This window comes from Petaurus breviceps, unplaced genomic scaffold (assembly GCF_028583685.1).
Source record: "Petaurus breviceps papuanus isolate PSGF00001 unplaced genomic scaffold, PetGlider_PUasm1.0 90654, whole genome shotgun sequence".
Classification (NCBI taxonomy): Eukaryota; Metazoa; Chordata; class Mammalia; order Diprotodontia; family Petauridae; genus Petaurus; species Petaurus breviceps.
Genome location: NW_027187301.1, coordinates 5,636,080 through 5,660,404, shown reverse-complemented (window position 1 = coordinate 5,660,404; position 24,325 = coordinate 5,636,080). Strand labels below are relative to the sequence as shown.

At 37.6% G+C, this 24,325-nt stretch overlaps 1 protein-coding gene across 3 annotated transcripts in view; it reads left to right on the top strand.

The window, feature by feature from the left end:
- The first annotated feature begins 3,523 nt into the window (after positions 1 to 3,523).
- The window catches only part of FYTTD1 (forty-two-three domain containing 1), a 43,388-nt gene continuing 22,586 nt past the window's right edge, over positions 3,524 to 24,325 (top strand). The window contains exons 1-2 of one of the 3 annotated variants that reach the window (XM_069064998.1): positions 3,524 to 3,758; positions 12,275 to 12,406. In XM_069064998.1, the coding sequence (XP_068921099.1) occupies positions 3,659 to 3,758; positions 12,275 to 12,406 (232 nt within the window). In that variant the 5' untranslated portion in view covers positions 3,524 to 3,658. Of the gene's footprint in view, positions 3,759 to 3,945; positions 4,013 to 12,274; positions 12,407 to 24,325 lie in introns of those variants that run through there. The other 2 variants (XM_069064997.1, XM_069064999.1) reach the window with 2 other exon arrangements.

Below are 24,325 nucleotides of genomic sequence, written 5' to 3'. Positions count from 1 at the left end.
AAATCTTTCTATGCTTCTCTCTATCACAGTCATTGTTTCTTAGTGCAAAGTAATAATAAATTGATATTCCTAAATGTGCAATATAATTTCTCACTGAAAACAAAGTAATAAATAAAATATAAGTAAATAAATATAGAAGGGGAAATAAATAAGTAAATATAGAAGGAGAGCTAAATCAATAAACCTTTAACTAACCTGATTTTTAAAGAGGGGAAAATAAAATTAACCAAAATAAAAAAAAAATTAAAGTGAATGTACAACAGAGAAAAAAAGAAAAGGTTTGAATCTATTCTATATGGCCATAAGTCAGCAAAACCAAGACTTCAAAGGAAATGGGCAAAAATATAAAATACCCAAATAAACAAAATATGAAATAGAGATTTTAACTCAATTTTAGAAAGTAAAAATGAATATAGGAAGGGTATGAGCTTGGGTGACTTGAATAATAAGAAAATTTTTAAAAGGAGAGGGTTTTGGGGGAAAGATAATGAGCTCTGTTTTAGACATATTGAGTTTGAGATACCTAAGAGACATCCCCTCTGAGATGTCCAAAGTGTAGATGGGAATGGAGATAGGAGCTCAAGGGAGAGCATCAGACTAGATACAAAAATCTTGGAAATAGCTGCATAGACATGAAAACTAAACATATGGGAGCTGATGATATCACCAAGGGAGCCCATAGAGACCAGAACTGCATTGATAGATTGGGGGAACAGAGAGGAGTAAGGGGTTGTATAGGTTAAAGTAAAAACAAAGAATAGGTTTAGGAATTATGAGATGGAAAGATGGATGGACAGGAGGATAGGATTAGATTAGGGAATTTCATAGTTCAGGATCATGTTATTGAATTTTTTGTTACAGGAAGAGTGACCCAGAGTTTGAGAAATTAAATTAAATAATATGCAAAGAGCAATTGCAAACTTTAAAGATCTCTTATTTTCTTTAACTCTCATTTAGTAATTATCTTTTCTGGTAGAATATAAATTCCTTGGGGGCAGGGAATTCTTCATTGTTTTTGTCTTAATATCTCTAGTACATAGAGATACTATAGATATGGTATATATATATATAGTATATATATAGTACATAGAGATACATACTGGCATACAGTAGGTGCTTATTAAATAATAAATGTATATTGATTGATGAGACCAAAATTTCTCTCAAAAGGAACTTGGGGAAAGATTAAAATGTAATAAGTAATCAAATGTAACAATCTAGGATAATATTTACATAACAGATGTGGGGCCTGGGTTCTACATGAGTATTTATAAAGAATTTGTCGATGTTTGTCTAGCACTGCCTAGACAAGAATAATTATTTGATCAAGAGTATTCTAGTGGCTTAATTAAGCTATTATAAATTGAACACATAACACATTATCCTTAAGTTCCTCTAACTCTTTGTTTGGATCTATATATGTGAGGAAATCTTTATGACTCTTAAAGAATGACATAAATGCGAATCATATCAAACATTATTTTCACAAAGTAATCTACTATTTTATTTTGGCTTTTCTAATGAGGAAAAAAAATAATGCTCTGATCTGATGAAATCAGTAAGCAGCTGGTCCACTTGGTAATTATATTTTTCTTTGTAAATTTATAAAATGTCATTCTGATTTTCATGAATTGGTCTCTTGTGAGTAGAGTTAGTGTGAATCAATAACACAGAGCTTGAGCACCACTTCACGGGCTAATAAAAGCCAGCCTCTGGAGTTGAGGACCAAACTCTTGAAGCTAAGACGACTCTATAACAGAGTAAAAATCATTCAATCTCAATCAGCAAGCCAGACTCTCTTTGCGGACTATCTTTCCTTAACTACAAACCAGTGTAGATTCTCCTTAACTCCAGTTATCCTGGACATATGGAATAATATTGCTCATACTTTCAATATTTAGACTTTTCCCCCCAGTATCAAATTTTCCTTTGCTACAACCATAATATGAAAACGTGGTGATGGGCTATAATTGCATTCCAGATTCACCATTTTATCCATATTTATTCCTTATCCAAAAGGGAGGAGTTGACATTGTAGGAAACTCTTAGCTATAATTTTTCAAACAAAATCCCCAACTATAGATAAATACAGTATTGAGAACAAGGAAAATAAAACAGGCAAGGCTAACATATGCTCTGACATTATAGCCATCTTCATTGATGCTATTGGAATTTTCAGATTATCTACGCAGTTTATAAGTAGATCTTGCCAGTTACTGCAGAACCAGTTTATTGTAGGTGTGGACAATGGGAGTGATTTCTGTATGAAAAAAATGTATCCAATCTCCCCTACCTCCTTTTACCTCAGAGGCAAATGTTTGAGATTTTGTGGTTTTCTTTTCTTAATGTTTTTATCCCAACTACAATTTTGTTTACTTGAATTTAATTTATATATATTTTTTTAAACAGCAAAAATCTGCCTTCTCTCCCTCCCACCCCCTTGAGAGGAAGAAAAACAAAATCTGTTACAAACATGTATCGCAAAACAAAACAAATTTATACATTGGACATGTCCAAAAAATGTATCATTTAGCACTCCAAGTCTTGTTTTTCTATCAGGAGGTGGGCGGCATGTTAATACCAACTACATTTTGAACTGAGGGAAAATTTGAGCATATAAAAATCCATCAAATGCTAATTTTTTATTAATTTAGGATGCTATTTTGTAAAGCTTTTGTAAAGTGTTATAAAATTGCATCAATTTACTATCCTTATTAATAATTAGAATCATCATCATTATTTTCATTATGGGGTCCCTAGGAATCAAAGAGAAACCCTTGGAATCCAAATCTCAAGGGTTATTAGAGGAAAACTGAACATAAAACATTCGAACTTACTTTTCTCCCAAGAGAGGATGAGGTCTTTATAATAGTCACTAGGGTTATGCGATATGCTTGCAATGACCAGATGAAGGATGGTTCAGAAATACGAAGGTGATGCATGAGCTGTCACTACAACATAGGTTTCCACACAGACTGCGAGACGTTGAATTATTGCAGGGGAAGCAATCCTGCAGGGAGAGAGAAGGGAGTTGGAGAGGTGTGTTGACCACAGGTCTTGCTCTCAGTTGAAAGGCTTTGACTCCGGGCTAGCTTAAACCCGGAACCCGCCGCGGTCCAGCTTTGCACCTGGAAGCTGCTGCAATGCAGTGCAGAGGTGCAGGAGTCTGGCTGCAGGTGCCATAGTCTAGGGAGCCCTTGCTGCAGCTGGAGGTACTAAAAGGAGATGGAAGCAACATCATATCATGTAGTGAATGCAGTTCTTGGTGGATAGACACTTTCCTCCCCTCCTGGGAGGGTCAGATCTCAACTAATTTGAGCTAAGGAACAATCCCCATAAACCTGTACGACTCCTGGGATACAACCAGATGCAGAAGCGTTGCTGTGTTTCCTACTGGCCTGCGGGAGGCGCCAGAAAAGAAAACCGGAAACGGAGTCTCTCTTCCCATAGTGTGCTCTCTATGGTTGCCCCTCTTACGACCCCTCCCACTTCCCTACCCCTCCCCTCCACCACTCCCCTGCGCCGGGTGGGAGGGTAAGGACGCCACCGCGCTTGCGCGCCTCTTCTGCTTTACTTGTTTCAGTCAGTCTGTGGGAGGTGGCCGGGTCGAGACGCAGGCCTTCCCCAGCGGCAAGTTCCTGTGAAGACACTTAGAGCGATGAACGGGTTCGGCGTCGGGATGGCGGCCGCGGTGGCGACTCCGCCACCGTTGAAGACGAGCAGTCAAGAAAACCTTGATAAGATTGATATGTCTCTGGGTGAGGGGTCGGGCTGGACCAAATCGCGGGGCCGAGGGGGGGGCGGGTAGTGAGTGGGTGGAACCAAGTGCCCCAGTTTATGGGGGAAGGGGCGGTTGGCTTGCCGGGTCGAACCAAGTACCGGGATTGCCGAGAGCCGGCGGGCCGGAACAAAGGGGGGGTGGGGGGGGGGGGGGGGAGAGGGGACGTACTGGGTCAGGGGATGATACCAAGTGCGGGTCGAGGTGTGTGGAGTGGGATCTCCCGCTGGAGAGGTACGAGGAGTGGGGAGGAGACGCCGCCGAACCTGAGGCTTGGGAGGGGAGGGGCAACCCACGGCGTGGACCAGCCCCCAGAGAAGCTTCTCCCCCCCCCCCGCCCCTTTTCTCCCGAGCCCACTTTGTTTTGTGGGGGCAACTGGTTAGTTTTTATCCCAACTGAGGGGCAGTTGAGGGGGTCCCTGGGACCGCGGTGGAGCCTTTCTCCTGGCCCGGCGTTTTGACTCCACAAGTCCGGATGGACTTATTGCTGTTTTCCGCCCCAAACCGGAGCCGGAGGTGGTGGGATCTGGGATACTGAGAAGTAGTGGATCCCAGACGGAGGCGGGCTGCCACAGACTTGGGTCTGTGGAGCTGCTGGAGGAGAGGATGGGCGCAGGCCGGTAGTGGGGCCGGGGGCCGGGGGGGGGGGGGGGGAGTTGATCTGAGCTGCGCTCGCCTTCCTAGGGGGGGGCTGCTGCTGCTGCAGAGTATTTGTTCTAGTGGAGAATGAAAAGACCCGAGTTGGAATCTTAATTCTTTTAATGAGTTTTAACTTGTATTTTTTTTATCCATATGTTGGAATAATAGAATGGTTGTAGCTCAAAAATAATTTGGTTAGTAAAAGTTTTGGTCATTTGATCCAAGTAAGTTATCTTATAAGTCCAAACTGGTGACTGAAAATTTAGACTCCTGGTAGAGAATAAATACTGTTTTGTGAAGGGAATATAGTGTTTCCACTCACAGGAAGTAGTGCTTTTAATTCTCAGGCAATTAAACATCTCACTCTCAGTTTCCTCAGATGCAAAAAATCCCAACAAGCAGCATTGCCATCCCTCTGTTGATTATTTCTAATTTGTCTCGTAAAGTGTCTTGTTTCTATGTGGTTGTTGGAATCTTCTGTTTCTGGTTAGCCTGAGTTTCCTTATAGCAGGGACTTTTTTTTTGCCTTTATGTCGGCAGTGCTTGGTGCTTAATATGTGCTTGAGACTCTTACATTCAAAGACTTCCAGCTATAAGGCTGCGAACACTATGCACCACGCCCTGTCTAAGGGAATAAAAGCAAAAAAAAAACACAAAAGATAGCCTGTTCTTCGGGAGTGCCTGGTCCAGTTCGAGAGACCACGTGAAAACAGCTGTGTACCGACAAGATATAGGACGGAGATCATTTTCCAGTTGTGGCAAGGCAGTAGCACCAAGGGGGGTCTGGAAAAGGTTTTTCCTCGGAAACTCCTCACTTCACATATGAAGAGAATTTAAGGAACCTAAAACATTAAATGTGAGGCTGGTATTTGAATCCAGTGTTCCTTTGGTATGTTCTGTCATTGTTTTTTCATGTGTACTGTGGCAGTTGTGAGGAAAGTATTTGTAAACTTTTATATGTGATTTGTTTTATTCTGTAGTGCTTAGATGGGCACTTTTGAAAGTAGGGATCCATAAATAATACTCATAACTCAGGATAATATCTCTCCTAAGAATTCTGCAGTTTTTTTGTTATAATGAAAATGTTTATTGAAATCAAAATGAACATTTTTTTTTGCTTATATTCATCCAGCTTACTTAAGGATAGCTTTTAATAATCATTCCAAGTCAAATGGAAGGATGAACCTCACAAAGTAGTCACATTTTTTCCGATTATTTAAATCTCAAACTATTCTATAACTTCTGAACACTAAGTTGGAAGTTTGACAAAGTAAGGTGAATGTATGGCACGTGTCTTTACAGCCATTCCTTACTTCCTGAATGTTTCTCTGTTATTTGGGGGTTTGGGATTTTTTGATGGGTGGTTAGGATATTCCCTGAAGAAAAGTTGAAAAGTAATTGCTCTTCGGTCTGGCACAGAGTTATGAAGCTGAACTTAGTCTCGTTCCCTCATTTTTGTTACAGGATCAGGACCAGGTCATGAGAAAGTATTTATTGGACAGAATTTATCTCAAAGAATTAATTTTACCAGAGCACAAAAGTGTTAACTATTTTGAACCTGTAGAGGACACAGATTCTTTCTTTTATACTTAAGTGTAATTTTTTTTAAACTTTCTGTCTATCCTTATCTTGGAAGGAAAAATTCTTTTTTGTGTTGTAGAGGAAATAAGTTGGTTTGGGAACTCCAGTGATTGATACAAAGTGGTCAGAATTTTAAATGTTATAATTTTATCTTGTTCTGCACATTATTAAAATTTTTATCCTTGTGATGAAATAATAGGATTGCTGTAACCCAAAAGCAATTTGATTAGTAAAAGTTACTCCCTTTGTAAGAGTTTTGGTCATTTGACCAAAACTTAATCTAAACTGATGCCTGAGAATTCAGACTATTTACTAATAGAGAATAAATATTATCTTGTGAAGGGAAACCAGTGCTTCTGTAGTAGTAGTAGTCTCCTAACTATACTCCTTATGAATTAGAATCCTATAATCTTGAGTTGGACAAGATCTGAGGCTATCTAGGCTAACCCTAACTGCAGCAATAATTTCCTAAAACATCCTTTGATGCAGTCATCCAGGCTTCAAAATCTGCACAGATGAGAAACTCATAAGTAGTCTCTGATTAAATTGGAAGTTTACTCTTGGTGGAATTATAAGGTAATCTCATAACTCACATTTATACAGCTCTTTATGGTTTGCTTTCTGATAGTAATCCTGAGAGCAGGCAGTTTTCGAGTATTATTACCCTTCTTTTACATCTGAGGAAACTGAGTTTCCATTTTAGTGACTACTCAAAGTGAGTACATCACAGAAACTAGGGTTAGTCTTGGTCCTCTGACTCAATTTCTTTCTCGACTGGGTAGTTTGCCTAGATTTTGGCAAAGTTATTGACAATAGCTTTCATTATATTTTGGAGACAATGTGGTGAAATGTGACTAGATAATTTTATGGTAAAATTAAAAAAAAAGTAGTTTTTAATGGTTCCTAGTCTACTTGGAATGTGTGCTGTAGAATGCTTTAGGGATCTAGCCTTGACCTTATAATAATTAAAAAATGTTATCCTTTTCTGTACTTTATTGAGAATGTATTAACTTAGAGAATACAGACCATCTACCTCCTTTTTATGTTTTTGTGAATTTTTTTTTTTTATGTAACACTTTCAAAAATACTGGTACCTTGGGGGAAAAGGCATTAATAATAATAATTTGCTAGTTACATTCACAGAGGCAGCTAGGTATTCCATGGATAGAGAGCTGGACCTGGAGTCAGGAAGAACTGAGTATATATCCAGCCTCGGGACACTTAAGTAGCTGTGACCCTGGGCAAGTCACATAAACTCTGTTGGCCTTCCTCAAGAAGGAAATAGCAAACCATTCCAGTATCTTGGCCAAGAATATTTTATGGTCCATAGGGTCATAAAGAGTGAGACACAACTGAACAACAGCAACAAAATTAAATTCACAGATGAAGCAAAGCTAAGAGGACTCTCCAATCTAATAATAATTGGAATAAATGTAAAGTTTTACACTTGGGTTAAAAAACCAACTACAAGTATAAGATAGTCAGGTATTAGCAATTTGTCTGAAAAATATATGGGGATTTTATTGGAAGCTGGATATGAATCAGCAGTTTAAATGTCATGGTCAGAAAAGACAAATTTGATCTTAGGTTGAATTGAGAGAGAAAGGTCTGGTGTCAAAGACCAGGAGGGAAGAGTCCTGTATTTTCTCCTCAAATTTGGGGTGTCATATGTTAGGAAGGAAATAGAAAAACTGGAGAGAATCTTGGAAGGTAATCATTATTGTAAAGGGCTTTGAGCTTCCTGTGATTTAATAGAATCTTATGTAAGAGCTGCAGATGTTTAGCTTAGGGAAGAAAAGACTTAGAAAAATATATACTGCTCTGTGCAAAGAGGAGGAATTATACTTGTTCTGTGCCTTAGGGCCATACTAGGAGCACTGGGTACAAGTTGCAAAAGGGAGGCACATTTATGTCTGATTTAAAGGGAAACTTCCTAACAATTAGAGCTATTCCAAAGCTGGAATGAGCTATCTCCAAAGGTAGTGGGACTCTTTAGGGAGAGGTTGGATAGTATAGAGAGAATTCTTCTTTAGGTATGGTTTGACCAACATAATTTTCAAAAATCCCTTTCAACTCTTGAGACAGAAGGAGGAATCATAATCTAGTCGTCATAGGGAACAGGCAGAGTCATAGAATATGTTGTGTGTTTCAGTGGACAAAAAATAATCTGGTTTTCACATTGTAAAACATGTTTTTTCATAGAAAATATTTTAAATTTTTTTGTTTTGTTACATTGAAGCTTATAATTTTACATTGGAAAAAATGTGGAGATTTAATGAATCTGACTAATTTATAGTTACTGGTAACAATCTTCCACAGTTGGTAAAGTTTTTTTTCTCCATCAAATGGATTAATTGTGGCATTGTGCTACTACAGAATAACTGGTTATGATTTTCCGTGCAAGCAGCAGCTAGAAACGGCTTTTTAGGAGTCAGGCTTAAGATTGTTATAGAAGTGGATTTTAAACATTTACATGTAATTTTCCAAGAATTTCTTGAGGTCTGAGTTTTGAATCCATAAAACTGTTTCATGTTTCCCTGTATTTGTGTGTTTCTTACACTTAAATTGAATATTTTAATCTTAAAGTGTAATCTGATGATTTTTTAAATCTAAACAGTTAAGTTTGAGTAGGCAACCAATTAACTCTAAGACATAGACAGTTTATACCAACATTCCTCTGGGGAAAGGAATTTGAGATTACTGTTGAGCTTAAATTTGCAAGATAACATAGATGATGAAAATTTTAAGAAATTAAGGACCGTATACTTCACTTGAATTTTGCAGTGTAGGATTTAATTCAATTGTTTTTAAACACCCATTTTAATAAAAATAGAAACCATGTTAATTGCTTAAGGTTCTATAAAATTATAAAGTGTTCATCTTAACCAGGTAGAAAGGAAGGAAGGAAACAAGCATTTATTAAGGACCTACTATATGCTAGGCATTGTACTATGTGTTTTACAAATATCTTATTTATCCCCATTTTTCAGTTGAGGCAATGAGACAGGTTAAGTGACTTGTCTAGGATCCCACATTTATTAAGTGTCTAAGGCTGTATTCACACTCAGGTCTTTCTGACTCCAGGCCCTTTGTTCCATCCACTGCACCACTTAGCTGCCTAAGTGGGCAGTTACAGTGAGGAATATAGAATAGTATATATAAAATATAATATAGAAGAATATAGAAAGACAGAGGAAATGAAAGTAATATTTGAAGGATAACTGTCTTAGTCACTAGCTCTGGTGTGAGGTGGGTATAAGAAAGGGACACAATATGTGTAATTGGAATTTATACATTATCAGTAAACTTTACAGTCATTGATTTCAATATCTTTTGCCTACCAGAACTTTTTTCTAAGCTGTAAGAAAGGAATGGAATAAATGAATTTTGAGTCTTACCTCTTTTTCCCTTACCTTACTCATCTTGGATGAGTAGTAGAAGGAAGGAGAGAATAGTTTTATCTAAGACCCAGCTAGTGATCTTTAAGTAATTAACCCTTAAATTAAAACTTACATGATTTCTTTTTTTTTTAAATGCTTTATTAACTTCTGATTTACATCATTTGTTCCCGCCAGATTTTGAGTTAAAATTTTCTCCCCGTTTTTCCCCCACCCATCCCCCCAAAACAGCAGTCCCACAGGACTGCTCTCACCCACCTCCAATCTGCTCTCTCCCATATTTTCTCCCATACCCTTTTCGACTTTTCCAGTGGATCTCTATGCCTCAGTGCCTGTATATCTTATTTCTTAATTACATGTAAGATGGTATTAATAATAGTGTGTATATATATGTATACACACACACACATATATATATATATATTTGATTTTAAAACTTTCAATTCCAGATTCATTCCCTTCCCCCCCTGCCACCCACCCCCACTGGGGAGACAAGCAGTTCAGTATAGGTTGTACATGTGCGGCTAATGCAAAACAATAACATAGTAGATACATTGTAAAAGACTGACTATATTTCCCTCCCTCCTATCCCACCTGGGACTTGTTCTATTCTCTACTTTGATCCTGTCCCTTTTCAAAAGTGGGTGCTTCCAACTTCCCTCACCCCCAGCCTGCCCTCACTTCAATCATCCCCCTCTCATCCCCTTCCCCCCCTATTCTCCTGGAGGGTGAGATCCCCTATTTAGTGTGTATTTCCCTCCCTCCTCAAGCCAGATTCAGTAGGAATAAGGTTGACCCATTCCCTTTTGCCTTCCTATTCTTCTCCTCCATTGTAACCATTTTCCCTTGCCTCTTCTGTATGAGATAGTTTGCCCCAATCTGTCTCTCCCCATCTCCTCTCATTACATTCCTCTCACCTCTTAATTTCACCTTTTAAGTATCATCCCTTCCTGTTAAATTGGTCCCATGCCCTCTATCTATGTATACCTGTAAACGTATATACACACATTCACATATGTATTCATATTTTTCCATGTAGGAATGTTAATAGTTCAACTTTGATAAGTTCCTTATGATTTCTTTTCCCTGTTTACTTTCTCATGCTTCTCGTATCTGAATGTCAAATTTTCTATTCAACTCTGGTTTTTTCAGCGAGAATGCTTGAAAGTCCTCTATTCCACTAAATGACCATATTTTCCCCTGAAACATAATACTCAGTTTTGCTGGGTAGGTGACTCTTGGTTTTAATCCTAGCTCCTTTGACCTCCGGAATATCACATTCCAAGCCCTTTCGATTCCTCAGTGTAGAAGCTGCCAGGTCCTGGGTTATCCTGATTGTGTTTCCACAATATTCAAATTGTTTCTTCCTGGCGGCTTGTAATATTCTCTCCTTAATCTGGGAATTCCGGAACCTGGCTATAATATTCCTAGGAGTTTTCTTTTTGGGATCTTTTTCAGGAGGTGATCGGTGGATTCTTTCAACCTCTATTTTGCCCTCTGGTTCGAAAACATCAGGGCAGTTTTCTTTGAGAACTTCCTGGAGGATGCTTTCTAGGTTCTTACTTTGGTCATGGCTTTCAGGCAGTCCAATAATTTTTAAATTATCTCTCCTGGATCTATTTTCCAGATCAATGCTTTTTCCCATGAGATATTTCACATTGCCTTCTATTCTTTCATTTGTTTGGATCTGTTTAACAGCATCTTGATTTCTCATAAATTCATTAGCTTCCATTTGCTCCAATCTAATTCTGAAGCAATGATTCTCCTCAGTGAGCTTTTGAGATTCTTTTTCCATCTGGCAAATTGGACTTTTTAAGGCATTCTTCTCCTCATTGCCTTTTTGAGCCATTTGAATCAGTCTGTTTTTTAAGGTATGATTTTCTTCAGTCAGGCTGTTGACTCTCATTTCATAATTTTCTTGCATTGTTCTCATTTCTCTTCCCAATTTTTCCTCCACTTCTCTTATCTGCTTCTTAAGGTAACCTGTAACCAGCTTGTATTTTCCTTTGAAGCTTTTGGTGCAGGAGTTCTGACTTCACTGTCTTCCTCCTGTTCCATGCCTTGCTCCTTCTTGTCCCCAAAATAGGAGTCTAATGTTGGATTCTTCTGTCTGCTTTGTTTCCTTTGCCTGCTCATTTTGCCACTCAATTATTTGACTTTTGGGCTTTTTGCCACAGTAGGACTCTGCCACCAGAAGACAGGGGATTTTTCGTCCCAAACGCTGGGGTTTTCTCAGCTGCCGGAGGTATTAGATGGGTGCCCTCTCTGAGGTCTCCACAAGCTCTGGCAAGCTGGACACACACCCCAGGACCTCCACCCTAGACTGCAATCCAGATCCAAGCAGGTTAAAGCAAGAGCGATTACCCCTCAGACTGGTGCTTGGTCCCCCTACACTCTGCAGGCCAGGAGCTGAAGCCGCCACGTGGCGCTGGCTGTGCTGGTGTCTCAGCGGTTTCTCGCCCCGGGGGTAAAAGCCACGCACTCCCACTTACTGGGTCCCAAAGTCCAGACTGCACTGGCCTCTCACCTTGTCCTTTGCATTTATGTATTGATAAATCTGGAAACGGCCACAGCTGCTGCTGATCTGGAGTCCCCCTGGCAGGCGGCTGGTCAGTCCCGCCCTGGGGCTAAAGCCTCGGCGTGGGGCTGGGCTCGGCTCCCAGAGCTTTGCGCTGGCCGATTCCTGCCGGCCTGTCCTCAGCGGGACGTTAGCTTCTCTGTGTCATTTTGTGGGTTCTGCAGCTCCAAAGTTTGTTTAGAGCCCCCTTTTTACATGGATTGGGGAGGGTGGAAGCCGGAGCCGGGGGAAGGTCGTGCTTCTACTCCGCCATCTTGGCGCCACCAAAACTTACATGATTTCTATCTCCCTCTCACACAGATGATATCATCAAATTGAATAAGAAGGAAGAAAGAAAGCAGAATTTTCCAAAATTAAATAGAAGACTTAAACATACCGGTGCCCGTCAATTCAGGATGAGAGTAGCCAGATGGGGACTACAACAGCAGACTGGTAAGTCTTGAAAAGAAACTGATTTCCTTTACAAATTCTAAACTCTTAACTCCTTTTGGAATTTAATAAAAATTGGTATTGGAATTATACTTTTAAAAAGTTGTTAAAATGTTCTTTCCCTTTGACTTATAGATCCTACTACTAGATTTATGCTTCAAGGTAGTAAGAGATAGAAAGGTTCCACCTGCACAAAAATATAGCACCACAAAATGAGAGATAACAGCTGATAGAGAAATGGTCATACAACTTGTAAGACATAAATATGGTATTGTTTCTTAAGGAACTATGAACATAAAGAATTTGTCAAATCCTGGGAATATTTAGGAACAGATGCAGAATGAAGTAAGTAGGACCAGGAAAACAATATACATATCTATAACAGTGTATATAGAAAGAACAAAAAACCTAAAACTTTAATAAAGTAAATAAAAATTTAATAGGATAAAAAATAAATGTAAATATAATAAATAATGAAATAAAAATTTATTTGAATACTTTAATTATAATTATCAGACTCAAAAAGTGAAAAAATATACTTCCCTTTCTTTGCAAATGTGGGTGTATTTGCAAATAACTGTGGGGTGTGGAGCATTGTGAAACTCAATTGATATGTTTTTCAACTGCTTTTTTTCCTTCTTTTTTCATTTTTTTTTTCTGTAAAAATACTTGGACACTTTGGTAGGGACTGGAGAGAGGGATGTATTTGGTAATGATGCAAAAAACAATTTTTAATTGAAATTGTCAGTTATCATACAAAAACTTTTATCATATAAAAGAACTTTTATAAAAGTTCTTTTATACAGAAAATAAAATGACAACAGCTTTTTCTAGAGGATACAGAAATTCATTTCTTAAGTTTATTGGGGGAAATAAATAATGCCCAAATCACCAAATTTAGTGCCAGAAAGAATCTTCAGTATCATCTAGTCTAACATCCTCATTTTATGAGTGAGGAAATTGTGGACTGGAAAGGAAAAGTGATTATCTTTCCAAGGTCACATAGCTGGGATACAGTCTCAAGCTTTTGACTCATAAGCACAGTATTTTTCTACTATATGCCACTTATAAGAAGGGAAAATCTACTGATAAAGAGTTTTACTGCTTTTAAATGAGATAGCATTTATAAAGTGCTCAGCCTAGTACATAAGTGGCTAATAAATGCTCGTTCCCTTTTTTTTTCTTTTGGGGGGGGAGGCAATTGGGGTTAAGTGACTTGCCCAAGGTCACATGGCTGGTAAGTGTAAGGTGTCTTGAGGCCACATTTGAACTCAGGTCCTCCTGACTCCAGGGCCAGTGCTCAATGCATTGCACCACCTAGCCACCCCTCCCTTCCATTTTTAATCAAAAGCAATTGCAAAACTTAAGAAGGTAGAAAGTAATTACAATGTGCATGTAAAATTGTAAAGATAAAAACTGGGTAAATTAGTGTATTTGGGGCATGTGACTAACACTTTGAAGTTATTTCAGATGTATCAGTATGTCAGCATGTTATTTTTGACCATTGCACATAGAAAGCCTATTGGTCATTTAGTCACATAGATCAGATGTGTCAAACTCAAGGCCTGCGAAGCTCCTCAGTGAGACTGGAACCAGATTTTAAAATGTAATTGGGAAATGTTTAACAAGGTGGAGATCTGTTTCTATATGAATTTTATACCTCTAATGTAGATTATTGGATGACAAGTTAACTTTTTCTTGTTTTCTTGAGTGGATATTAATTAAAGTTATGAAAAGAAATTTCTAATGTGGTGCTTAGCAAAACTGATGACGTTCCTAGAGTGTCCTTATTTGTCCCTTAAGGTTTAAGCTCTGAACCTAGAGTTGAGAAATCACTAAGGAGATCACATACTTCCAAGGTTGCTGGGCAACAGAAAATTCCTTTTAGACTGGTGGAGCAATTATAAAAATGTAGGTTTTGTTGTTTTGACTTCCTATTATCTTTAAGAAGAATCATGCTTTCTTATCTCCTACATGTTTAGATGGTGTTCATGTACTTGAAAATTTTCCTTTATAATGGTGTAGTGGTTGTTACTTGAAGGAAACTTAGAGTAATTTTAGTAGACTTTGCTTGTCATATATTTGCACTATAATGAAATTTGCAAATTGAACATTTGAGTTTTGATTAACAGTAGCTTGATATATCAATAGGGATATATCAATAGACAGGAAAGAGGAAATAGAAAAATAGCAGGTATCATAGGAATGAGTATTAAAAAAAAAACAAGAAAAACCTTGTTAGTAGAATTTTAAAAAGTGAATGGTGTAATACAGGTGTGAGGAACCTGATGCCTCAATGCATCTACGTCAAGCCTGTATAACATGCAGCCCTCAGGCAATATTTTGTGCAGGCCTATTTTACATCCTCTACATTTTTCTCTGGGTCATGCAAAATCCTTCCTGCAATCCACAGGTGACACGCAGGTGATATGTTGTGCAAGCCTGGTCCTCAAGTGTGGCCCTTTGACTAAATCCAAACTTCACTGAACAAATGCCCTTAAAAAGGATTTGTTTGTGAAATTTGGATTCAGTCAAAGGGCCACACTTTTAACACCAGTATTCTTCCAGGGATGTTGCACAATGAAAAGTCATGGAATACCAGAATCCATAAAAGCTACATGTGGCCTTGAGGCCAAAGGTTCCCCACCTCTGGTGTAAAGTTTAATATTCTATTGAGAGAGAAAAAGATGATAATATCAATCTAGCCCATAGGTATTTCCAACAGAAATTAGTAGTGCTAAATTTTTTGAAATTAATTTTTTAAGGCTTTTTACCCTGAAAAAATTAATTTTTTTTAATAATAATTCTGTTTTACAATGACTTCAGTGTTTGATATAAGGTGTTTATATGTTGACTATCTTGCCATTGGAACATTGAAGTAAAGGTTGAATAGCAGCAGTTGTCGGTTAATCTATGACCTTTTTTGCTATGGATACACTCTATGTGATGCATATTGAGATAGATCTATGACATCCATTTGTCTGTTCTATCAAAGTCCTTTTGTAAATCTTCCTTAGGGATTCTACCCAGTGTCTTGGGAGGCTTTTTATAGTTCCCTTGCTGTTTGTGGATACCAGTGGAACACATGGACTGTCCAGTTTTCTTTTACTTTCATTTTATGATTGACCCATTATTTGTTTCTAGTCATATATTTTTAATGACACCCTTTACACTGATACTCCTGTCTAGTTCCATATTTGTAATAAGTTAGAGCTTGTTCTTGCCTCTGGTGACTGTCTTTTGGGTAACCCTTTCCTTTTTTGAATGCTGGCATTCCAACATTGTGCAGCATCCCTGGAAGAATATTGGTGTTCAAAGTGTAGGTTTTTGTTTCAGACAAGCATGTGATCTTCATTTGGGTAGTTCGCTGTGAAATAACATTTGCAAAAGTGTGTTCTCCTCTTACGGCTTTCTCAAAAGTACCTTTGGGGTATGTCAGTATTTTTAAAAATCATTTAAAATTTATCATTTAAAAAATTCACAGGCACAGAAATTCAGTCTTCTCTCTAAATTAAGTTCAGAAAATTAGTCCCCTTATTGAAACACCTTAATTAAAAGAAGCCTGCCATCTTAAGTCTTAAGAGTTCAGTTTCCATATACAATAAATCACTTTTTTTTTTACAAGGCCATTGGGGTTAAGTGACTTGTCTCAAGGGTCACACAGTAAGCACCAAGTGTCTGAAGCTAGATTTGAGCTCTGGTCCTCCTGACTCCAGGACCAATGCTCTATCCACTACACCATCCATCTGCCCCCAGTAAATCACTTTTAATTGATGCAAAATATATTTCTGTATTAGCCATGTGGCAAAAGAAAACACAGACCAAAACAACAGCGCAGTAAGAAAAATAAAAGTGGGTTTTTTTGAAGTATGTTTTGATCTTCATTCAGACTCTTTATCAGTTCTTTCTCTTAGAGGTAGATAGCATTTTTCTTCAGTACTTAGTACTCCTAAATTATCTTGAATCATTGTATTGCTGAGAATAGCTAAGTACTTCACAGTTGATCATTGTACAGTATTGCTTTTCTTGTATACAGTGTTCTCCTGGTTCGGCTCACTTCATTTTGTATCAGTTAATATGTCTTCCCATATTTTTTTGAAATCATCCTCCTTATCATTTCTTATAGAAGAATAGTATCCTCTCACAATCATACCACAACTTGTTTAGCCATTTCCCAATTGATGGGCACCTTTTATATTTCCAGTTTTTGGTTACCACAAAAAAGCTGCTATAAATATTTTTGTATGTGTAGGTCTTTTTTTTTTAATCTTTTTAGGATACAGACTTAGTAGTGGTATTGCTTGATCAAGAGCTGTGCACAATTTTATTACCCTGTGGGCATAGTTCTAAATTGCTTTGTAGAATTGCTGGATCAGTTCACAACTCCACCAATAGTGCATTAATGTCCCAATTTTTCCACCTCCCCTTCTGTAATAAGAATGTAAATTTAAAGATCTTCCCTGCCCCTAGGCTAAAGTGCACCTGGAGCCTGAGGTGGGAGGCTTGTTTTTCAGTAGATACTTTTTGATTGGCCAGTGGGTCCAAAAGGTTGTTACATTCTCTGAGCCAGGAGAAGGCTATATAAGCCCTGATGTGAGGATTTGATATGAATTCTGGGAAGCCGTTGTCTGGAGGCCCCCCCCCCCTCGGCTTTGAGAAACCCAGATGTTGACTGGGTATGGATGTAATGTTCGGACAGTTTGAAATCTGTCTACTAGATCTGTTTCTGTCTTGATAATTCTGTCTGTGTACTTTGAAGTTCGGGGTGCTGACCTTTTCCCCTGAACAAGGTAAACGATATATGTCTGACTGATTAAAGTAAGTTTGTTAACCCATTTTGAGTTGCTTTCCTTTTAACAAAGCAGATCTAAGAACCTGTATTGGCAGCAAACCCTGAGGACGCTTGGGGTGCTTGCTGCTACACCTTCAACATTTATCATTTTCCTTTTCTGTCATATTAGCCAATCTGATAGGTATGAGGTGGTACCTCAGAGTTATTTTAATTTGTTTTTCTCTAATCAAGGATAATTTAGAGGATTTTTTTCATATGACTATAGATAGCTTTGGTTTCTTCCTCTCAAAACTTCCTGTCCAAATCCTTTGACCATTACCATTGGGGAATAATGATTGCATTATTGTACAATTATACAAATAATTGTATTCTTTTAAATTTGATTTAGTTCTCTATATATTTGAGAGATGCCACGAGTTCTGCTTCCTTTTCATCTTGGCTGCATTCAAATAGTTTTGTTTGTACAAAATTTTTAAAGTTTTAATGAAAATTAATTGATTTTATTTTATTTCCTGTAATGTTCCTTATCTCTGGTTTGGTCATAAATTTGTCCCTTCTGCATAAATCTGACAGGTAAAATAATCCCTCCTCACCTAATTTACTTAATATTACCCTTTATGTCTAAATTATGTGTCCATCTTAGTAGATGGTGTAAGATGTTGGTCTATATCTAATTTCTGCCAAATTACTTAACAGTTTTCCCAGCAATTTTTTGTTATATAGTGAGTTCTTGTCCCAAAAGGTTGGCTCTTTGGGTTTATCAAATACTAGATTACTATGGTCATTTACTGCTGTGTATTGTGTAACAATCAATTTTATTGAACTACCATTCTATATGAAAATAATTTTTATCAAAACTTTTTATTTTCTATAACTTACACTTTCACATGTTTCTCCCTCCTCCTCCCCAGCAATGAATAAACAGAATCAGAGGAAAAACAGCCCAGCCAAAACCAGTCAGTCGTCAGATCAACTCAGATGATCATAATTGTTTTCTAAATAAACTGTGTTTAAAATGACAGAATTTCAGAGCTGGAGGAATGTTAGAAGTCATTTGGTTCCAACTCCTGTTTAATGAAAAAAATTCATTTGTGTAGCTTTCCTGGCAGATAATGAATGAGTCTGCCATAGTACCTGCAGAGGCAGCAGTTTGGAAGAAAGGTGGCCAGGTTGGCCTTCAGGTCACATACTGGCTAAATATACTTCTGCACAAGTCACTTAAACCTCTCTAGACCTTCATTTCTTCTGTAAAAAGAAGAGTTGAACTAGATAATCTCTGAGCCTCTATGCTTGATCTTCATTGAGGTAGAGGGAACTCTCTACTTGACCAGCACAGTCTACTTCACTGTGGAATAGAAAGTTCTTTCATTGTTTTAAGGTGAAATCTCTTTAGCTTTCACCAGTTTTTCTAGTCTAGCCTGAAACTTTTTGTTGTTGTTTTGTGGCTTTTTGGAGGAGGAAGGCAGGGCAGTTGGGGTTAAGTGACTTGCCCAAGGTTACACAGCTAATAAGTGTTAAGTGTCTGAGGCTGGATTTGAACTCACATCCTCCTGACTCCAGGGCTGGCACTCTATTCACTGCACCACTTCGCTGCCCCCAAAATAATTTCCTTTAAGATCTAGAATTTTTTTTTAATTCTTCTTAACATTTTCTGTATAATAGCCCCATTCTTACCTCCTTTTAATCTTCTTGTCTTCAGACCAAACATTGTATTCTTTCCTTTTTTTCTCCTATTTTATTTTTCAATAAAGAATTTGAGGGGTAACTAGATAGTGCAGTGAATAGAGCATGGGCTGGTACACAGTCATGGAGATCCAACATGTAATGGGAGGAGCAGAGAGAAGACTGGAGAGGTCTCCAGAGAATCCTGGTATAGTATGTATTGGGGATGGCAAGCAAGGCTGGGGCCAGATTGGGCTGGTCTTTAAAAACCAAATCAATCTGTTTATATTTGATCCTAGAGGCAATGGGGAGCTACTGGTGTTAGGAGAATGGTATGGTCAGCTGTACACTTAAGAAAAAACAGGAGGCAGGGATAGGTGAAGATGTAGAGAGCTTTTGTGATGTCTTAGATGGAAGAAACCCACTGCAGATTTCCTTCATTTTCTCAAACTACTGCTTTGAATGTATTAACTTATTTAGCAGCTTCATCACAATATTGACATATTAACTGTGTGAGAACCTATGCATCTTTTCCATACTTAGAGAAAATTTTTTAAAAAAATTTAAATTCTCAAGTTATATGCAATTTGGAAAAAAAATTAATGCGCATGATTGATGGATTGAACAAGTTAGAGTCTGCAATTAAGTAGGGGGAAAAAAAGTACTATATACTATGTCCAATGAATATCTAGATGATTAAGTAAGTGTTCGGAATGGAATTCTTACTGGTTGATGATTTTGTGCACAATTATTCCTAAAAGATTGCTTAAATGAGTGAGGCTTGGAGTTCTATCTTGTAAACTCCAAAAGTAAATCCATGTGTCAGAATAAGACTGATAATTCAGCCATAGCAGTTGAATACTTAATCCCAGTGATTTATGTTTCAGGATTTGTTTTATAAATAAACTCGTCATGCAGTGATTTTGATAGTATGCTGAGTTTATGGAACCAGGCATGTATTTGAAATACTATATTCCTTAGTTTATGTTTTTAAAGTCTTGTGGATACCTTTTGTTTTTATATCATTCATTTCTTGATATACGTATTATTCCTCCTTAAAGAAAAACAGCTAGTTGTTGCAGTGGATAGAGTTCTGGGCCTGGAGTCAGGAGAACATGAGTTCAAATTTGACCTCAGACACTTAATAACTGGGTGACCTTGGGTGAGTCGCTTAACCATTGTGTGCCTCAGTTTCCTCATCTGTAAAATGTGCGTCACCATAACGCCTGTCTCCCAAGGTTGTTGGAGATCAGATTAAATAATACTTATGAAGTGCATAGCATGGTGGCATGTAGTAGGCACTTCATAAAGGCTTATTCTCTTCCTCCCAATTAAAACCAGTGGACTCTATTACCAAATCTAACATGACGTGTAAAACTCCATACCTGTAGTGATTACAATGAAGTAGGGCTTGGCTCCCTTTGCCTTCAGTTCATAGGCTCATTAGAACTATAGGCTTCATTAGAAAGGACTTTACAGGCCAGATAGTCTGACCTCCTCATTTGACAAATGAGGAAACCAAGTCCAGAGAGGGTAAGTGACTTGCCCAGAGTCACACAGGAAGTAAATAGCAGAGCTGGGATTTGATTCTGAGTCTTCTGACTCCAAATCCAGTGCTTTGTTTTAATTTACATTAATTATCTTCAGTGCACATATTGTTTTCTTGGTTCTGCTTATTTCACTAAGCATCATTTTGTACAAGTCTTATATAATTTCATTCTTTTCTTGTTTCTCATACATGGTACAGTAATGTGCCATTATGTTAATACACTACAGTGGATTCCGTTAATTCCCCACTTCATAGCTCTCTGCCTTTAGTTTTGTTATTAAGGAGTGCTGCTATTAATATTGGGGGAAGCATTCTCTCTTTGATCTCCTTGGGGTACGTGCCCATTATTGAGATCTTTGGGCCAAAAGCTATGCAAGGTTTACTGACTTGATAGTATAATTTTATATTCTTCAGAATAAGTATTGGACTCTGTCACAGCTTCATACTATACAACAACTGTGTATTGAGTGGACCACATTATTTCATCTATAACTAGATTTTAAAAGGCACATTTTTATCCCTTTTTGAAATTCATTTTGAAATGCACTTGAAGGTAGCATATTGTGGAAAGTGGGCCATACCTGGAAACAGGATGTGAGTTCAAATCCTGCTACTGTCACCTAACCTCTTTAGATTTCAGTTTTCTCATTTATATAAAAGAAGTGGTTTCTACTAAGTAATCTCTAAGGTCCCTTAAAATTTGAAATCTTTTTTTCTTATAATTTTAAACAACCTGATTCACTTACATTCACATTCAAGCCATTTGGTGCAAGTGTTCAATTTGTTTGAGCTCCACTTCTCTCAAATCTGTAGAATGAAAGATTAATGTGTACCATGATGGATTGTTGTAAATATAATTTGATATAAATGCAATTGGAAAATGGTATAGTGTTTCATAGATGTAATATTATTATGCCTTGGAAGGAAGTTGAGATTGTAGTTATTAAATTTGGGGGAAAAGCAAACATTTGGAAAAAACATTCAGGAGGAGCATCTCAGCAAAGTTAAGTTTTGTTAATGCTTTTTTTTTTTTTTTTCAAACCATAGTATCATAGATTGGGTGATCTTGGATTGGAATTGGAAAGGGACCTTATTCTTCTTATTCCCAATAGAATCTTCACTTGTAACAAAGAAAAACATTACAAAATCAACAGACAAGATGACCTAGTCTAATTGTATGCTTGTGCATGTACATATGTGTGTGTGTTGCATTCCATATCCATATTTGATGAATATTTGGTCCATTGATTGATATTACCATGTTTACCTGAAATCTTCTGATACTATTAATGCTTTTTAAAATTTATTTATTAATTTCCTTTTAGTTTACAACATTCTGTTTCATGAGCTTTTGAGTTCTAAATTTTCTCCCACTTGTTCTCTCCCCTCCCCCCCTCCATAGCAGCTTGCAATCCATTATAGGTTCTACTAATACCTTGACATTAAACATTAGCCAAGTTGTAAAGAAGGATTATAACCACTGGAATGAACAATGAGAAAGAAGGAACAAAACAAAAAAGAGAGAGCAAGTAGTTTGCTTCAGTCTGCATTCAGACTCCGTAAATCTTTCTCTTGGATGTGGATAGCCTTTCCCATCATGAGTACTTTGGAATTGTCTTATAACCTTGTATTGCTGAGATGAGCCCTGTCTTTCTAATTAATGCTTTCTATTAATGCTATGTTAAGATTGAAATAGCCAGTTCACTCAACTATCCTTCCAACAGTTGTATATGCTGCATCCACTTTCTGTTTGTTATTTTATGGTCACAAAAAGAAAAGCAGTGTTTTCTGATTTCATTCTATTAGACTAAAGACAGATTTGTTCTTTTAGGTAGCTTTTTTTCTTTAACTTATTTTTTTCTTTAAAGATGATTAACATCTTTTTGTTTTCACACAACATTCATTTCTAAATATATCTCCCTCTTCCTCTATTCAGTGAGCCATCCCTTGGCTTTTTTTTTTCTTTCAGGGTAAAAAAGCTTTTTTCTTAAAAAAAAAGAATAGGAACTAGTTGAGCAAACTAACCAAGACATCCACATAGACACTTTTGGGGCTCGTTTTGTTTGTGACTGCTTACATTTTTTTTTGGTTTTGTTTTGGGAGGGCAATTGGGGTTAAGTGACTTGCCCGAAGTCACATGGCTAGTAAGTGTGTCAAGTGTCTGAGGTCAGATTTGAACTCAGGTCCTCCTTACTCCAGGGCCCGTGCTCTATTCACTGTGCCACCTAGCTGCCCCAACTGCTTACATTTTTAGTCTGAAGTGCAGCCAGTAAAAATGTGTGACTGTCTTGCTAATTGTACAAATTAGTGGATGTACCTTATGCAAAAGGTGCATTCCTAAAAGGTTCTATACAAGTTGCCTAACTGAAGTATGATAGGGGCTTATTAATGGAAAAAAACCTTTTTTGTAGGTGTGGGTTGCCTACAGCATCTTTGTCATAATGTGAACAATTTCCCTTCCTACTGAAGTGTATTACTAGAGCCACAAGCATTATTTCCCCTTTAACCATTAGAAGGGTGTGTTCTTGTTCAAGAAATTGCCATCAAATAAAAAAATAAGATCAAGAATGTATTTTAAAAGTGAAAATCATACATTATAAATTCCTCAAGTCCTGAAATAGCAAAATTATACTTTGTGCTATATAAAATGGTCATGAATATGTTGTGTATATACTTATTGAGAAGGCATAATGAATAGAGAGATTGCTTCAAGTCAGAAAGGCCTGGGTTCAAGTTTAGTCTCTTTACATACTGGGAAAGTTATTTAATATCTTTTGCATTTTTCTCAACTGTAAAATGGGAATAATAATAGCACCTACTTCACAGGGTTGTTGTGTTTTTAGCTAGACCTGTGATTTCATTGGTATAGGGAGCTCCTAAAGAGGAAAGCCTCTCATCTACCACTTTGCAATTTAAAGTGACTGAAAATTGCCTGCTCTCCTGAGAAGATTCATATTAAAGATTACATAGCCAATGTATGAGAAATGGTACTTCACCCCAGATCTTCCTGACTCTCTATCATTTTGTAGTGCTTTATTCACTACTTACTCCCCGTGTCAGTGGGGATTTCCTACTTTACTTTGTTTTTTCTGAGGTATACTCCTTCAAAAAAGTTGTGGGCTTGACCAACACTCCAACCTCTCTGGCTGTGGTATAGATAAGCTTCTTACCTTGTTTGGATTAGCAAGAAGTCATTAGCTACAATCCTTCCAGTAAGAACTGGTCCTTACCATCTTCCCTGCCTTACTCACTCCAGATGCCCAGACATTGCCATCCACTCTGTTATGTATCCTAAAGATTTGTGTACCTATAGAAGTCAAAAAATTAGGATTTGGAACTAGAAGGGGCCTTGCTTCGCCAAGCTATTGTACCTTATGAACAACCTGGGCTTTTCTGTTCACCCTGCAGTTGAACTTCTCTCTACATATTCTCTTTCCCCCATTAGAACGTGAGCTTGAGTGTAGGTAACAGTGTCCTTTTTATTCATATCCACAACCCTTAGCCCTGTGATTGGCATGTCTCAAGGGCTTAAATGCTTTTTCACTCATTTATTTATATTCCACAGTGGAAATGTATGAACAGAAAAGTGGGCCAGTTTATGTAGCCAGATGAAGGGTGTAGTGACTGAGATGTTCAGGGAGCCCCTGAGGTATATTCTCACTACTGCCTGTACTATATGGCTCTGTCCTGTACTGCAGATTAATGCTTTAAAGGATATCTTGGCAGTTAACACATTGATGAATATGTACAAGTAGGAGCAACAGGGCATATTTTTGGTCTTTAGGGTAAAGTAGAGCCAAAAATAAAGTGTGCCATGATGAAACTGCTAAGTACAGTGATAATGTGATATCTGAGGTTTAACCAGGTTTGCTATATAAGGCTGCGGGAGAGGAGGGAGAGATACTAAACTGCCTAGTAA